At 36.7% G+C, this 18,778-nt stretch overlaps 1 protein-coding gene across 1 annotated transcript in view; it reads right to left on the bottom strand.

Annotated features, from left to right (window-relative positions):
• The window catches only part of ERO1L (ERO1-like (S. cerevisiae)), a 38,634-nt gene that overhangs the window by 15,892 nt on the left and 3,964 nt on the right, over nt 1-18,778 (bottom strand). Inside the window, exons 2-6 of the mRNA XM_004681868.2 lie at nt 12,095-12,214; nt 10,714-10,797; nt 5,934-5,972; nt 3,071-3,147; nt 2,908-2,981 (exon numbers count right to left, since the gene is read on the bottom strand). Coding sequence (XP_004681925.1) covers nt 2,908-2,981; nt 3,071-3,147; nt 5,934-5,972; nt 10,714-10,797; nt 12,095-12,214 — 394 coding nt within the window. The remainder of the gene's footprint in view (nt 1-2,907; nt 2,982-3,070; nt 3,148-5,933; nt 5,973-10,713; nt 10,798-12,094; nt 12,215-18,778) is intronic.

Below are 18,778 nucleotides of genomic sequence, written 5' to 3'. Positions count from 1 at the left end.
AAAAAAAAGAGTGATTTAAACAAATAGATAAAGTAAAAATAAAAAGCAAATTTGAATGAACTCATCAAGTGCAGGGATGGATATTTATATTTTTCTCAATACTAAAGGTGTTCCACAGTATAACAAATTATTACATATTCATGTAACAGGAAACCTCAGCCTCTGGTACTTTAAGACAGAAAACCAACCAAGAAATGATTCAATTTTTAACATTCTGTCTAATGAGAAAAACATAAACTGGTTCATAACTTCACTAATAAGTTCACATTTCCAACTAGCATTTTATAAAAGATCTTCTATACTCTTTGATGATTTACATACATTATTCCTTATAATGCTGTCCTTTAAAAAAAATTCACCTTCCTTTAACAAAAGAAAACTAATCCAGTAGATGTGATTCACCCAAAATAGCAGAACTCCACCATATAAAAAAATGGATTATTGATTCTCAACCCTTGCTGCACAAATGTAAGCATGTAGTCTCGAAAGGATACTAGGTAGTAAAAATTACAATATTATCATTCCTTTGCTAACATTGCAAATCTAAAAAAATCTGCTGAATGTTAGAAATTTTAACTTTCACCCACACAGCAATTTAAGCCAAAGAATCCTCATAGAAAAGATGGTAAAGTAAGGATACTGAAAAGCATTTTATCCTCCCAACCTTTGCTAATCTAAATTTTAGTCTAAGTCCATAACCCATTATATAATACACATAAGGAGCAAATAAATGTGTCTTGGAATCCAGAAGTTTCAGGTCTTAGGATGGTATTAAAATTCATGCAAGATATATTGGATTTTACTCCAGCAGGAACTTAGGCAGCAACATTTAATCAAACACAAATATTTCTGCTGTGAAACACATGAATGCTCATATGAGTCTGTGCTAAACTTAGGTGGGGGAATGTTCATTTTTCAGAGTTGGGAATCAGAAGTAAGGGATTATAATCCTATGTCTGCAAAGCATGGCCATGTAATTCTTTTAAAACAAAAAGATGAAGATTAAAAATAAGTACCCCTCTTTTTTGGATTGAGGAGGATAGCAGTTTTAGTATTTTGCTTGTCTTTAAAATTACCTGCATAATTTTTTTTGTTTATTTTTTATTTTTTTAGGCAGAAAAACAAATTTATTATCAGATAAGGAGAAAGACAGAAGTGTTCTGAGCAGAGCGGGGGCCTAAAACAGTAGCTCATCCATATAATTCTTTTCACGAATTTTTAAAAAATATTTTCTGCTTTTTTAAGATTTATTTGTGCATACAGAACTGGGGTACAGGCCAGAGGCTCAGGGGCGGCGAGAGGCTTCACCAGAGACAGAGTGGGGAGCAGAACAGGCAGACTGAGGAAGTACGCTGCTGAGGGGAGCAGTCAACGCCTCAGGAGAGGTCTGCCGCGCCATGAGGGGCAGGAGGGATGAACTCATGCTAAAGTGGCTTTAGCTTCTTAGTGCTGTGCTTTAACCTGCTGCGCCACCAGGGAGGGCCCATTTTCTGCTAATTTTTTAAAAGATCATTAATCTGCTCCAAAAGAGTCAAGACTCAGTCTTAGTCAATTAAAAGGCTAACAATTCAACTTAGAGAAAAGGGAGAATAGGAGAACCTAAATCTCTATCAAAGGTTGTAGCAGTTTTAAGGGCTGCTGGATTTTAATAGTACCAGTGCTCTGGCTAAGTTTTAGATGCTGCAGAAACAACCCATTGCTCAATAACCTCTTTTCCAAAAATAACATGGGACATCATCAAGGAAAATACATAGCAATCCAATGCCAATATACCAATAGCTAGTGCTGGCAATCCACACATTTTAGTCATGTAAAATGCCTGTGTTGTGTGTGTTTGTATTTGTGTGTGTATATATGCACATTACAAGATGTATAGAACAACAAAACTCAAGCGGTAAATTTGTTCCAGAAATTAAGTTTTCTTTTTAAAAATTTTACTGTCATCAAAAATTTTTACTGTCATTTAAATATATATCTAAATTTATCATTTTAGCCATGTTTAAGTGTCAAATCCAGTGGCACTAAACATGCTCACAATGTTGTGCAACCATCACTGCTGTCTAAATCGTCTATGGCCCCAAACACAAACTCTGTAATCACTAAGCACTAACTCCCCAACTTCCCTTCCTTCCAACCCTATAACTTTCAATCTATCAGTATTTTTGTCTCTATTAGTTTCTCTATTCTAGATATTTTATATTAGTAGAATCATACAATATTTGTCCTTTTATCTACTATTTAACCCAGCACGAAGTTTTCAAGATTTATCTGTGTTGCAGCATTTATCAGAATTTACTCCCTTTAATGGCTGAATGGTATTTCCATCCTAAGTATATTAGCACATGTTGCTTATGCGTTCGTTCATCTGCTAATGAATTCTGGGGCTGTTTCCACCTTTTGGCTTTTGTAAATAATCATCTATGAACTTGGGTGTCCAGTATCTGTTTTTTGTCTCCTTTATGTTTTAATATATACTTAGGAGTTGAACTGCTAAGTCACATGTTAGTTCTCTATTTCACTTTTGAAGAACTACTAAAGTGTTAGGAATTAAGTTTTGAAAAAAAAATCATTTTAAAATATTTCTTTTCTTAGGCACAGTTATAAATGAAATGTGTACTGTAAAAAATGTTAAATACTTGGCCCTCCCTGGTGGCACAGCAGGTTAAAGCACTGCACTAGGAAGCTCAGGCCACTATCGCATGAGTTCGATTCTCCCCGGGGGAGATCCACATGGCGTGGCAGACCTCTCCTGACCCGCCCGCTGCTCCCCTCAGCAGTCAGTTCGTCGATCTGCCTGTTCTGCTCCCCACTCTGTACCTGGTGAATCCTCTCACCCTCCACCTCTCTGCCTATACTCCAGTTCTGTATGAACAAATAAACAAATCTTTAAAAAAAAATGTTAAATACCATCAGCTTCACAGAAGTTGTCTGAGGAATCATCATGCTTGGTCCACTGTAGAACAGCCTTTTGCGTTTCCTCACTTCAAACAAAGAAAATAGTGTTATTTTTTTGTGAAATTAACATTTCATATGAAAACACATACAACCCTAAAAAAAAAAAAAATCAGACCTCAGAGATTCATCCACAGCTCCTAGTCGTTCGGCTTGTTCACATTCTTCAATAAAATTATTGGCTTCTTCAGAATACTAAAATGAAAAGGAGGTTTAACTAGAATGTAATTTACTGCATTTTTATACATTTTAAAAGGAATTTTGAAATTATTTGAGATTCTATTATCTCTAGCATCATCTGCCTGGCTTCAAATTAAAAAAATAAATTAAGTCCTCAAATTTTTCCTTGAAGTTAAAACAGTAAGGAATAGGCTTTATCCCTTGTTTTTGTTGGAAAGCTTAATTCACTATTATGGTTACAAAATAAAGAATAGATTACAGTTCTAATAACTCACTACTAAAATCTCCACTAAGAAAATCTTAAAGCTGGGAAGCAAGCCACTAGATAAGAAGTCATTAGGCAATGTCCCAATTTTCTAGTGACCTAATTTGTTTTTTTCTTTTTTTTCCCCATACATCTGGGGTACAGACCAGAGATGGAGAGGATTGACCAGAGACTGAATGGAAAGAAAAACAGGCAGATCTACTGAAATACACTGCTGAAGGGAGCAGCAGGTGAGACAAGAGAGATCTGCTGTGCCATGTGGGTCATTCCCTGGCCAGGGTCAAACTCAACCGCAAACTCAAGCATGGTCATAACTTGATAGCTCTGAGCCTTAATACCTACACCACCAAGGAAGCCCTCAAGTGACCTAATTTGTGAGGACAGTTTTCTCCTGCATAAAATAAGTATCTGGACTAGATCATGTATGTCTACAAACCATCTCAACCCTAAATATCGTGATTCTAGAAACACCATGGCTAGAGATGTGATACATATGTACATGTTATGGAACATTATTCAACTGTGAGAAAGCAGGAAATCATGCTATTTGTGACAGCAAGGATAGACCATGAGGACACTGCACTAAGTGAAATAAGCCAGAAAGAGAAAGACAAGTAATATGTGGAATCTCTTATAGGTGGAATTAAAGAAGAAGTCAAACTCATATAAACAAAGTGAAAAAGTGGTAGCAAGAGACTAGGGGACTCAAGGAATACAGAGGTTAGTAAAAGGTTACAAATTTTCAGCTGTACGATAAATAAATAAGATCTAAAGATCTTGTGTATTACTTGGTGACTACAGTTGACAGCATTGTACGATGTAGCTAGAATCGGCTGGGAGGTTAGAAATAAATGTCAACAATACAAGTAAATAAAAGGTAATTATTTGTCGAATAATTTATGGAAAGACTCCTTTCATAATATATAAGGAGCCCACTGAAAGAGTTCCCACCTGGCCAAAACTAGAATGATTTGAGTAACAAAATCAAGCAATACTTAATTATAATCCAAACAATAAAGTTAATATCCATGACATAAATAAATAACTGAATAAGTAAGGAAGTGGAAGGAAGAGACACCAAATTTCCCCTAGGGAAAAATTTCAAATACCATCCTCCAGGAGATAAAGCACTCTAAGTGTGGACTGAGCATAGTGAATTCCTTCCAAAGAACAAGAGTATCGAGTGGCAAGGGGCAGCAGGTGGGAGCAAATCTGCTGTGGAAAAAACTGACAAAAACTACCTCAGTCAGGTGGTAAATTAACATCAACATTGATATGTTAACAGAATATATCCATGATATGGTGTGATGAATGGAGCTGGAAGGGATTATGATAAGCAGAAATAAGTCAGAAGGTAAAAAACAAATAGCGATGTCTTGTAAGTGGATTATAGAGAAACTAAGCAAAGGAAGAGAGAAAGCCAAACTTTAACACTAACCCTAGAAAATTGATTATAACACTGGGGAAACCTGAGTGAAGGGAGCTCAGAGGGTAATGACAAGCTAGAGAGAGAGAGCAGAGGGCTAAAGTGGTAAAACATGGATGTGTCAGTGGTGGGTGCACAGTGGTAGTAATACTTGGGGCAGGGGTGTCCTATACTGCCAAAGTATAAACAATGATGCAAACTAACATTATCTTGACTAAAAAAAAAAAAACATTTTCTTCCTTCCCCCAAATACATACCCTTAGTCTAATGAGAAAAAGACAAGAAAATCCTAATGGTGAGACATTCTACAAAAAGACTCACAAGTATGCCTCAAAAGCATCTTATCAAAACCAAGAAAAGTCCAAGAAACTGTTAAGAGTCAAGTAGAGTCTAAGGATATGTTACTAAATATAAAGTGGTACTCTGATTGGAATCCTGGAGCAAAAAAAGGTGATGAGGTAAAAAACTCAGAAAATACAGCTTAAGTGTGAAGTTTAGTGAGTGATAATGTATCGATATTGGGCCAGCAATGTAGCATAATAATGGACCATACAAATCATACTATTATGTTAACTACAGAAGAATTTGGGTGTAGGTTATATGAGAACTCTGCTCTATCTTCACTTCACTGTAAATCTAAAAATACTACATAATTAAAATCTTATTTAAAAAGGGACATATCAACCAACTGCAAAGTGCAATGTGTGAAAAATGCTTGAATCCTGCTTTAACCAAATTATTAAGGCACCTAGGAAACAACTAGAGAAATCTGAACACTGATCATAGTTATATTAAGAGTCTGTTTGACTTACAGATATATATGAGTATTTGTAAAGAAAATGTTTTATCTGAGATACAGATACAAGATTGAGCACATACTGATAGCTGCTGAACCTGGGTGATGAGTAATTATTTTGTTTTTCTTTTATTTTTCTTTAATGTTTCCTATAATAAAGGGCTAAACAATAACAACAAAATAATTGGAACCATTGAGTACAAATAACTCTCAGGGGGTTTCATCGTAAAGAGCAGTAAGAGTGTGGGGTCTAAGTGTCCACTTTTCAAGTTTTTTGTTAAGAAGTAAAACACATGAATAGGATGTAGACTTACCTTATAGCTTGCAGATTTAATTCCATCAGGGACTTCATCCTAAAAAAGACCAAAAATTGCTTTGATATGGCATTCTCTCTTCTGATAAAATATTTTAAATTATAATGATTTTTAATTATTAAATATATTTATTTTTACATCATTCTTCATTTTGTGCATTTTTTTATCTCGGTTGTAATCCCCATGGGCTTCCCACCACCAATTCCCCCTTGTGCCATCACCTTAGTCCTGTGCGCTCTTCCACCCAAGTTTTGATCCAATTTCCCTTTCCACCCCTGCAAAATGTCTCTGGCTTATAGTTGTTCGTTATTTTTGTTTTTACTTTATTACAATTGCTTTTTTTTTTTTTCCTGATCCCTTTCGCTCTGGCTATGACTGAAACTATCTGGTATTTTTCTTTTTCTTTCTGGCTTATTTCACTAAGAACGAATCCTTCCCACTCCATTCATGTTGCTGCAAAAGGCATGAATTTATCTATTTTGATTGCTGAGTAATATTCCGTTGTGCATATGTACCACATCTTCTGAATCCAGTCATCTATTTTGGAGCATTTAGGTTGATTCCACATCTTCCTTATTGTAAATAGAGCAGCAATAAACACGGCGGGTGCAGGTGTCCGTTTGAATCAATGTTTTGTGTCCTCTGAGTAGATACTTAGGAGTGGGATTGCTGGGTCATATGGAAGCTCCATCTTTAGCAGTTTGAGAAACCTCCAAACAGCTTTCCATAGTGGCTGGACAAGTTTGCATTCCCACCAGCAGTGTAGGAAAGTTCCTTTTCTCCAAATACTCACCAACATTTATTGTTGCTATAAGTTCGATTTATTTTTAAGCACTACAATGACTGAAAAGTTATTATTTTCTTAAAAGTAAATTAAAAATTCGGCCCTCCCTGGTGGCGCAGTGGGTTAAAGTGCAGCACAAAGAAGCTTAAGCCACTTCCGCATGAGTTCGATTCCTGCCTGCCCCGCCTGCCCCGGAGGTGACCACATGGCGAGGCAGACCTCTCCTGTCTCGGCCGCTCCTCCCCTCAGCAATGTACTTCATCCATCTGTCTGTTCTGCTTCCCACTCTGTCTCTGGTGAGTCCTCTCACCCTCCACATCTCTGGCCTGTACCCCAGTTCTGTACAAATAAATAAATATATCTTTAAAAAAAAAAAAGTAAAGTAAAAATTCAATAGGCATCTTTCCTGCCTGCTTGTCTCTAAGCTGGTGTTTCTTTCCACAAAACTTCCCTTTGAAAAAAGCAGGAGCTCTCCCCTCCCAGATATGATGATATGCAGGTACTTCTTTTTCTTTCTCTTTTCCCTAATAAATCTGTCCTTTTAAAAATGTAAAAACAACAACAACAACAACAAATTGTTCTGTGGGTTAATCATATACAATATTACAGTGTGGATATATAAAATTAGTCATAGCCGTTCTCCTTTTGATGCTCAAATTATCACACATTTTGGTTACTAGGAAAACCACCAAATGGTGATTTGATATATATACCTGTCTTTTACATGCTATCCAGTAACCTCTAGCAAAATTTTTTGGTTTCTATATAATATTCCAGGCTCATCTTGCATATTTGTCGTCCTAGTCTTGGAATTAATCATTTTGTAAGAAAGCCTAGATCTTTTCAGGAAAAACTGATAGTGACTTACAGTTGTGTACTGGTCACTTACTAACTAGGACCTATCTGCCTATCCTCAAACTGATGCTGTAAGATAATGATGTGACATGGGAGAATTCTGTAAACTGCAGGGTTCTATTCCAATGCTTAGTATATTCCTGAAATAGAATAGACCTGCCCAGAAGAAAGGACCCACACAGAGACAATCACTTCACTGTGTACCCCGCCAGACGCTGAACAAGGTCAATGTATATTCTTTTTCTATGATCAGGCATTTAGATGGTTTTTATTTTTTCACACAATAAGCCATGTCACATTTATAGACTAATTCAGCAGAACTGACATCTTTGAAGTACTCACCACAGATGTATAGTTATCTTTGAATATTAATCCAATTATTTTTGTAGCAAAACTACAAGGTCTAGGATTGGTACCTTTTAATTTTTTGACACATGTGCCAAATTAATTTCCAAAAAGACTCAATCACCAGAGTGCTCATTTTTATTATCAGACTACACTGGATATTGTCAATTTTTTAACTGGACAATTAATAATGGAAGTGGAATAATGTTTGATTCACTGTAAAAAAAAATAAAAAACTAATTTCTTAACTTGTAGAGTCTTGCCTCAACAAGCAAACAATCTACCGAATTCAAATATTTTCTGGAAGCAGAGGTACAAATCAAAAGATAAAGACTTTGTAGTGCCAAATACAAGGAAAAATCTGAATATTATTTTCTAGCTCCTTCTGGGTCTCACAGTATAACCAATTGAAAAGCAAAGTGTTGACAAAAAAGGAAAATAGTCATATTTTCTAGTTTATTTTAGCCAAAAAGACATTAATAAAAGAGCAGCAGAACATTTGAAGTAGTGAGGTAATTGTGTTTAACCTTGTATATATTTTGAATTAAGAACTGTGAATTATTTTGGATGTAACTACACTGTCTTTATGATGTATGTCTTTATTTTAAAATGGAGACTGAAATAGGTAAAAGAGATGTCTAGATAGCAGTAGTACAATATAAAAGCTCAATATGAAAACATATTATTTTGGCTGAATCAATTATTTCAAAGTACTTGAAATGAAATTTGATGGCTCAAATTTGATCATTCATTGGTTCCAACAGACTGCGCTATTTAGGAATCACAAGGACTGAACCCAGACTTGTCCTAAGAGTAATATATATGGCTCATTCCTCAGGGACTTAAAAATGGAGTTTCGATGTAAAAATAAACTGTTTATATATATATATATATATATATATAAACAGTTTATATATATATATATATATATGAGTTTCTGCATGCCTCGCTTTACTACTCCCTTTTGCCTCTAATTTTATAGTGGCTGTATGTTCAGTATATCTTCATTAATCAGCCCTCACAGCTGTATTAAAATGACCAAGTAGTCTTTCTCTCCCCTACTATCATAAGTTTCTTGAGATAAAATGCTCACTTTATATACCCAGGTCATAGCACAGAATAGTCCCTCAAGCTATACCTATCATTGAACCAAATGGCATCTAGTTGCTAACTGCGATTCCTTTTCACATCATCATTGTCTACTCTCAACTCTCAACAATATTTCCAATCGTTCTTCTAAATTATGGGTCTAGTCATGGCACTTCGGTGTTATGCTAATATATGTTTATAAACTAAAAACATTTTTAGGTGGACATTTTCTAATTATCTTTTAAAGACATTACCTTTTCTCAAAAAAAAAAGATATAAAATAGTACAAACACTGTGAAAGAGTGTATAGCAACCCTCAAAAAATTAAACAGAACTACTAAATGATCCAGCAATTCCATTTGTGAATATGCAACCATACAAAATGAAAGTAAGGACTCAAACAGGTTTGTACACCCAAGAAAAAATACTAAAATGATTTGCCTTATATAACTTACTTAGGATAATTAACTTCATAAAGGAAGTTGCTGGAAGGAAAGGGAAATAGGAGGTAAGTATAATATCATAGTGTTTCAATTTGGGAAAATAAGGCTGTTCTGGAGGTGGATGATAATACAATGTAAATGTACTTAATGTATTGAACTGAACACTTTTAAATAGTAAACTTTATGTGGTACATATTTCAACATGAAGAAGTAAAATAAGCACTCTCCCTGGTGACGCAACAGGTTAAAGCACAGCACTAGGAAGCTATTGAAGCCACTGCAACACAAGTTCAATCCCCGGCCAGAGGAGTGACCCACATGGGGCGTCAGACCTCTCTTGTCCTGCCCGCTGCTTCCCTCAGCAGTGTGTTTCAGTACATCTGCCTGTTCTATTCCCCACTCTGTCTCTGGTGAGTCCTCTCCCCCACACACACACCTCTGAACTGTATCACAGTTCTGTATGTATAAATAAATACTTTAAAAAAAAGTAAAGTGATAAACCTTTATTTTAAAAGTCTTCACTGAAAAGTATAAAACTTTCTGCTTTTAAGTTTTAATGCTCTTAGAATTTTTCTGTAAAACCAGTTTTATCCAATTCTTTCCAAGGAAAACAAAACAGCCACAAAAAAAGGGGAAGGATTTTTGTCTATTCCTCTATTAATTTCATGTTATTATACTACAAACATAATTTTGTCCAGGTAAAATGTAAGAACAATAGCAATTATCAATCAAAACAACTATCAACTCCACTAAAAGGTAAAAGGATGCTATTAACCACAAAATTTAGCTATTATTATGAAGGAAGTATAATTCAAAGTAATATAATTCCGCATTTGTAAATGTAGGTTTTCAGTATTAATCTGTAAATATAAAATGCCATTGTATTTAATTTAGAAGTTGAAATATCGTTGTCATATAAGCCCCTTAAAATAGTGGCAATTATGGGCTCTCCCTGGTGGCACAGTGGGTTGGAGCGATGCATTGCGAAGCTAAGCCAAGCCGTGGCCACTTCAGTGCAAGTTTGATACCCGCCCCGGAGGTGACCCACATGGCTCAGCAGACCTCTCCACTTGCCAGCAGTTCATCTCAGCAGTGTACTTTGTTGATCTGCTTGTTCTGCTCCCCACTCTGTCTCTGGTGAATCCTTTCACTGCTCCTGCACCTCTGTCTGTACCCCAATTCTGTATGCATAAGTAAATAAATCTTTTTTTTTAAAAAAAGTGGCAATTTAAAGAAGGTGTTTAAATAAATACATGTTTCTTACTGAATGGCAAGGCTTGACAGCACAATCCCTCCTTCCACACTGGCTAATATCATTCCAGAAAGGACACGGTCTCTTCAAGTTTACCTATTAAATAACAGAAAGAAAACTATAAAAATGAGAATCTTGAGATAAATGACAGATGTTGGATTTTGACGCTATAACCTGGTCATGTTATCAGCTTCAAATTATTGTATTTCTTCCGCTTAACAGTTGTTACATTCTAATGATTATATAAATGTGTTGTCAGTAGAAGTAAATTAAGACTTGAAGACAGATTGCCACTAGCTAGTAGATCCCTAACGAGATGGCAACTAGGAATCCAGGTAGCTCAGACTATCACTGTTCAACGCATATTTTTTTTAAACAAGAAAGAATTAACAGGTAGAACAGTGAGACAACTGTGATCTGTGACTTGAGCTACATATTGCATAATCAGGTTTTCTAAATTCTTTCAGTATACCTCTCAAGATAATTGCCTTATTAAAGCCATATGGGTGGTTTTAATACTAGGTGGTTTTATTAAACCCTCCATGGTGGTGCAACAGTACTGTAAAGTGATCAGCAGCCACTGCAGTACAAGTTCAATTCCAGACTGGAAGGTGACCCACATGGAATGGCAGACTGCTCTTGACCTGTCTGCTGCTCCCTTCAGCATTTCAGTCAATCTGCCTCTTCTGCTCCCCACTCTGTCACCTCCCATATCCCTGGCCTTTATCCCAGTTCTTGTATGCATAAATAAGTAAATATATTTTAAAAAACCCACATGGGTCACAACAAAGTCTTGCTCCTTCTCAAAACTACTTTATGAAAACAATTAATTAAAACACGAGGGCCCTCTCGGGTGGTGCAGCGGCACAGCACTAACAAGCTAAAAGCCACTTCAGCATGAGTTCAATCTCCACCCCCAAGCTGACCCACATGGCGTGGCAGACCTCTCCAGACCAGCCCACTGCTCGCCTCAGCAGTGTACTTTGTCAGTCAGTCTGTCTCTGGTGAATCCTTTCACCGCCCCTGCACCTCTGGCCTGTAGCCCAGTTCTATATACATAAATAAATAAATCTTTAAAAAAAAAAGTAGAAGAAATCTGATGTTTTAGAAAATCATAAGTGTCTCACAATTTTGATTAACATACAAGTTTCTGTTCTGACTTTAATTTAATCAACTCTTTTCTAACTTAAACAGTGCAAAACCCAGTTACTGTAATTAAAAGTACCAGTGGGTGGTCTAAGAAGCACATGATTAACTTTTAAGAATTGAATTTCCCTGGTATAACCTTTTTTAAAGTGGCCAGAAAATTGAAGTTTAGTAATTTCTAAGAAAATATAATTATCCATTTAAACTTTAAATATTTTCCTGCATTAATAGTTAAAAAAAAAAGTACCTTATAATATCTAAAGTAGTCACTTTCAAGAAGCTTTTGTAGTCTTGGGAAAAGCTTGTAGTTATTAAATCTATCGATGGTTTCAACATCACAGGTACAGTCATCCAAGTAGCCACTAACCTGTCAGAAAGAAAATGAAGTGTTAGATCCAAGAGGGTTTTTTTCCTTCACATACTTTTCTCCCTATTCAACCGATGTCTATACCCTTACCATAATTTACTGAGATGGATTAGGAAAGTATTTAGTAATTCTGTTGCTTTCACTATATATAGAGAATAAGCAGTGAATACCTTTTGTTGGATATACCAAGTTTATAAACTCTTACACACACACACACACACACACACACACACACACAGAGTTATTCCTCTGCAGCCACTTTGCTGTCACGCCCTCCCGGCAGGACCAGAAGTCAGCAATGACCCAAACCTGGTCAATGTCCTCTTTCCAAGAAACTGGAGGTGAGATTAATAGGGAGGCATGTCTCTTCCTGGGGTTTAACCAGTAAACAAACTCAGACCATATTTCGTCATGTGATCTGAGCAGTATATGAGTCAGTAAAGAAAGGAAATATTTTAAAATATACACACAGAAGCAGAAGAAGAAGATAGAGAACACACACTATTTGGATTTCTGGGGTTTTCCAGCTCCCCGTCACAGCTGTTTTTCCTGAGGTCCATTTGGATTACCATTCGTGATTTTCCTGAGACTGTATGTTTGCAATTCAGTTGTCTCTGTCTTCTTTTCTATTGGAAATGCTTTTAGTTTCTCATAGGGTGTGTAGCTCATAGACAAGTTTGGTGAACTTGTAAGTGATATTAAGTTTAAAAGAGAAAGTAAGTGATATTAAGTTTATAAGAGAAAGAAGAATTCATTATAGGGTTATAACAATCCTCAAATATATGGTCATAACAGTTTGTATAGGTTTTAATTGGCATTTATAAATTACTGATTAGTAAACTATGATGGCAAATTGGCCACAAAGTCAATCTGATCTTCAAATGCCTAAAACTAGTATACTAACTGCTCAATAAATCAAATTACAAAATGCACCTATGCAGGATGCAACAAAAAAATCATCATATTATAATGGGACAATGTTATCCTTTGTGAAACTAAAATTCTTACATATTTATTTGGAATTAAATAAATACCCAATAGATTCATTAAACAGTGCTTTAAGTAACAAATACAGTATAATTTGAGAAGACATTTAACATATAATATGCTACAGAAGAGATTCTTATACTTTGGCCTGAATATTTACATTATATACTACTTATTAAATAATAATTTATGGAAATGCTGAATTTAGATGATTTTCCTTTGGAATACCTTTTAATAGTTACACTGCCTTTAATTTTAGAATGTCACATAGAGTAATGAAAATTTTTTATCTAATAAATAAGAATACTTGGTTGATGACAGCAATATTTAAGAACTAAGACCTTTTTTTTTTTTTATGGTTTATTTCTTTATTCATACAGATCTGGTTTACAGGCTAGAGTTGTGGAGGTTGATATGTTTCACCAGATACAAAGTGGGGAGCAGAACAGGCAGATCGACGAAGTACACTGCTGAGGGGAGCAGCGGGCGGGTCAGGAGAGGTCTGCCACGCCATGTGGTCACCTCCGGGCAGGCGGGAATCGAACTCATGCGGAAGCGGCTTTAGCTTCTCAGTGCTGTGCTTTAACCCGCTGCGCCACCAGGGAGGGCCAAACTAAGACCTTTTTTTAACCAATTTGCCTAGTTTTATTTGTTTGGGACTCTCAGTTTCAGAAATCTAATGTACACATTTTGTCACTGTAATAACTATTTTCATTTCATATGCAAATTTGTTCATTTCCTGCTAAAACTTCTCTGAATGTACAATGGATTGAGTCCTAATTTTGGGGACCAACAAATAAAGGTGTTTCTGACCCAGATGGCTTGATTTCTCACACCTCTTTCTTTTGCGTTTAAAAGCAGAACTTCTGAGGACATAAAATAGCTACTGCTTTTCCCCTTAGATAAAAGTTATTTTATATATAAAAAAAGTTATTTTATAAAGAACCATAGGAACAAAGATTGGAGAGGTCAAAAGGACATGCAAAGAAGCACATTAAGTCATACACAACCAAACACACAAAAAATTTGAGAGGGCAGATTTGAAGTAGTCCATTCTTCCCCACTGAAGAATTCATTTTTTAAAGAGAAAAATCTATCTTCAACACTCAGATCAGGGATCACCTCTTCTGGAAAGCTGTCTTGCAGGTACCACTCATCATCTGTGGGTTAACCACCTCTTCAATATGCTCCCAAAACACTCCACATACTCCCAGTAAGAATCACTTCCCTGAACTGAATTTCAGTCCTGTCCATTAAAGTTTAAAATCCTTGAGAGCAAAACTATGTGTTTCGTTTTTTTTTTTTTTTCACTTTTGTATTCCTAGCATTTAGCACTGTACTTCTAGAAGCACACAAGTGTTCAGTGTTTGTGGGGGGAGGAATTAATGCTATCCACTCTCACTATCCTTCCCTGGAGGCCAGCAACACCCTGATTGTAAGTATGAATTTCCATAACTATTGTGGTGTCCAGTGCCTCAAATCACACAAGTCCAGGTGGCAGCATTCACAGAGCAAAGAAGAAAGAGTAAAACAACCCTTTGCACTCTCCATCATACTGATCATTAGCAAGTAACACAGAAAACTGTAAGAAGCTCCACACCAGAAAGAAAAGCAAAACACCTCCAGAACAGGAGAGAAGGCAGGACAATGGTGAATCTGAAAATCTTCTGCCCACTGCTTCAGAAACTAAGTAGAAGGTTGTCCCAACTACAGTGACAGGTAGCAGAGCAGCTAAGGAGCTAGAGCAGGGGTGACAGGAGTTTTGACAGATGCAGGACTCCTGCAAAGGAAGCTACTTGGAAATCCAGGCTCTGTGACCATCCAGGTAAACCTACAAACAGGTAGCAGAACCTGATCTCTGGCAGGAATCCTGGCAGTTATTATCCCAGACCCAGTCCTAGAAATTAAAGAACCACACGTGCTACCAGAATAGCATCTCTGTTCTGGAAAGGACTAGTAAGAAATCCAGTTAAGCAACCTGGAATAGGAACACAAAAACAGAGCAAACGACTCAAATGAGTGCAAAAGACAGGTGCTGATTTCTAACAAAGATAGTGACACCGTGATGTGCTCAAGCTGGCTTAAGAACTGCTATACCTATCCTCTAATGCAAAACAGAACTACAGTCCTAACCAGGACTCTAAAATTTTTAAAAATTGTACCCTCTTAAGGTCCTCTCCCACCTACCTCCATCCTTCCCACACACCCCCACACAAAGTGGTCAGAGCATTCTAAAATGCTGCTCTAGGCTTCAGGAGATGTTCAGCTTTAGGTAAATGAGGGGCAAATTAATAAATAGTGATTAAAAAGCCCCAGTTAAGGGACAGTAGATATAAGGACCAAAACAGGCATGATAGGTGATACCACCTAGTTTAAGTTGCCAGTCACTTAAGCGTTGGAAAGGTTTTGAAGGCATTTTTTGGAAACTTTCTAAGTAACACAACAACCCACAAGGATGAGGGATGAATAGAAATGATTAGCATGCAGGCCCTGAGTCAGGTCTTCCTGAGTTTGGATCCTGTCTCCACTACTTAATAGTACTTGTTGAACTTATTGCCCACTCTAGGCCTTACTTCCGTATCTGAATAAAAATAGAAATAAGCATTCCCATTTCAAAGAGTCGGTACCAAGATAAATGTCCCCAAAAATGTAGTCATTATTATTCCCCTACCAATTCTTAAATTCTTTCAATGAAAGAAATCTTGGTATTCCCAAAGCAACCCACATTTTAAAAAAAATAATATATTAGTTTAATTTTACATCATTTTGTGCCTTTTTCCATCTCAGTTGTAATCCCCACGGGCCTCCCACCACAAAATCACCATAGTCCAGTGCATTTCCTCCTCCCCCCATTTTTGATCTTATTCCCCACTCCACCCCCATAAAATAACCCTGGTATATAATTGATCATTATTATTTCTTCCTCCCCACCCCCAGTCCTTTATACGCCTGCTCTGATATTTTTCCTTTTCTTTCGGGCTCATTTCACTAAGCATGATCCCTTCCAGCTCCATCCATGTTGCTGCAAAGGCATGAGTGTATCTGTTTTGATTGCTGAGTAGTATTCCATTATGTATACGTACCACATCTTTTTAATCCAGTCACCTACTTTTGGGCATTTGGGTTGATTCCATGTTTTTCCAATTATAAATAAAGCAGCAATAAACATGGGGGTGCAGGTGTCTTTTTGAATTAGTGTTTTTGTGTCTTTTGGGTAGATACCTAAGAGTGGGATTGCTGGCAACCCACATTTTTTTTTAAGATTTATTTATTTATGTATACAGAACTCGGGTACAGGCCAGATATACAGGGGCGGCGAGAGGATTCACAAGAGACAGAGTGGAGAGCAAAACAGGCTGACTAATGAAGTACACTGCTGAGGGGAGCAGCCGGCGGCTCAGGAGAGGTCTGCCGCGCCGTGTGGGTCACCTCCAAGGAGGGGGATCAAACTCATGCGCAAGTGGTTTTAGCTTCTTAGTGCTGTGCTTTAACCCACTGTGCCACCAGGGAGGGCCCAACCCACATTTTTTTTAATGAGTAAGAAAAAAGTTTGTAGCTAAAATTTTCCCAAAATTGGGTCCTCCCTGGTGGTGCAAGGGCTTAAAGCACAGCACTGTAGCCACTGCAGCAACTGCAGCACAAGTTCGATCCCCCGCCTTGGAGGTGACCCACATGGTACAGAAGACCTCTCCTGACCCGTACATTGCTCCCCTCAGCAGTGTATTTCAACAGACCTGCCTGTTCTGCTCCCAACTCTGACTCTGCTGAATCCTCTCACCCCCTGCACTTCTGGCAGTTTTGTATGCATAAGTAAATAAATCCTTAAAAAAAATTTATATCTATACCCCTAATGGAACACTAAACTAGATAACCTTTGGTTTGGTTACCTGAGTTAAGTTATCTAGGAAGCCTCAATTACCTTTTCTACTGATTCTGATTGGTTTGGACCAAAAACAAAAGGCAAGGGAAAAGAAATAAAATACTGTCTGACCTGTTCACTATTCTCATATTATATCCTTCACTTTGCAATGAAAGACAAATAAAACATATTCCAAGTAGTTTTCTTGTGTACTAACAACCTCTACTCTTACCACAGATTATCATTTTTTGCCCAAAGGACTGTACAAATATATTCCTTAGACTATGAAAGATAAAATACATTTTAAAAGTACACAAAGTACATTTCACAAAAAACTCTTTGTTTTTAATTTTATTGTGTTTTGTGACCATTAGGGAAAAAAAAAAAAGGAACATGAAGCAGTGAAGCATATTAACTCCCTGACAGGAACAAACAGGAAGCATAGAAACGTTGAAGACCCTACCAGGTAGTAGACACCTCTAAGGACATGGTGTGTGGAGAGTCACTTGTACTTTAACATCTTGGTCTTGCCTAAAAAGTTAAATGGGTAAATGTATGACAACAGTGTAAAACATACTTTGTTCTACATGCTTTGTTCAGAAAAGCCTGGAATGTAGCAAGCACTCAGTCAACGGACATGTCTTCAGTATAACCTGCTTCAAAGATCCCTTCAACTAAATTTTAATCTTCAGCTTATTCCCACCTGCTACCCAACATATATATTATCAAGTATTATCATCCACTGCCCAGCTACTCTGGTTAACAAGTTTAAAAAATTATTTGAATGGATCTAAATGGGTCACTAGATATGCAAATCAGCTAAAATACATGTATGGCAGGGTTCCTTCAATGACCTCCCCCCTCCCCCGGCAAAAAAAAAAGTACATTTTTGAAACAACCATCTCAACTACTCCTGTTTCATTTAGCCAATGGGGGATTTACAGCACTCAAATAAATGGACCTGCATATTATTAACACGAATTATATTGAGATTAGTAAAATATCTGACTACACAGGAGTCTACAAACTTTAAATGAAAAAGATATTCAGACTGCCTTCAGATCTGGGTGCCAGTATTTCTTACTTCTTCAAAGTGTGTAACAGGGTTACATAAATTGAGACTAATGTTGTTACATTCATCCTCTCTCAGTTACTGCTTATGTCTGACAGCTGATATTGAATCCTTCTAAAACCATTTTTCCTGTGATGTAAGTTCTTTGATAATAGTCCTTCAGTGTTAGTTGTTGAAAATAAGTGGTTAATTTGTCTGAAACTTCTAAATCTTCCTTATATACACCCCCCACACACACTTAAAAAAAATCTTACATTCATTCCACCATTCAGTGTAGATTGGTCTACATTGGGGCTATAATCGTCTGAAAAGCCTTCACGTACTTCAAGCCCATACCTATGTAACATCAAACTATACAAGTACTACTTTGGTTCAAAGAAAGAAAAGGTCCTGACTATGAAGTAGCTTACACAAACTACACACATACTTGTACATGAATGAGGGGAAAAGACCAATTTTAGATTTTTAAAATTTTGATGATTTTCCCTAAAAATTCATTAAATTGTATTAATTTGTTTTAAATTTGTATTTTTTTCTTACATCATTGCAGACCCCCATTGTTCTTCCACCACCACATCATTTTGACCACCCCCCCAACTTCCTCCCTTGCTATATACCTCAGATCCATAGTCAGCTTGCTAGTTTT

The sequence above is a fragment of the Condylura cristata genome, unplaced genomic scaffold, assembly GCF_000260355.1.
Source record: "Condylura cristata isolate star-nosed mole 26May11 unplaced genomic scaffold, ConCri1.0 scaffold00013, whole genome shotgun sequence".
NCBI lineage: Eukaryota > Metazoa > Chordata > Mammalia > Eulipotyphla > Talpidae > Condylura > Condylura cristata.
Note: the sequence above shows the minus strand (reverse complement) of the source record. Positions and strands in the feature narration are given on the sequence as shown.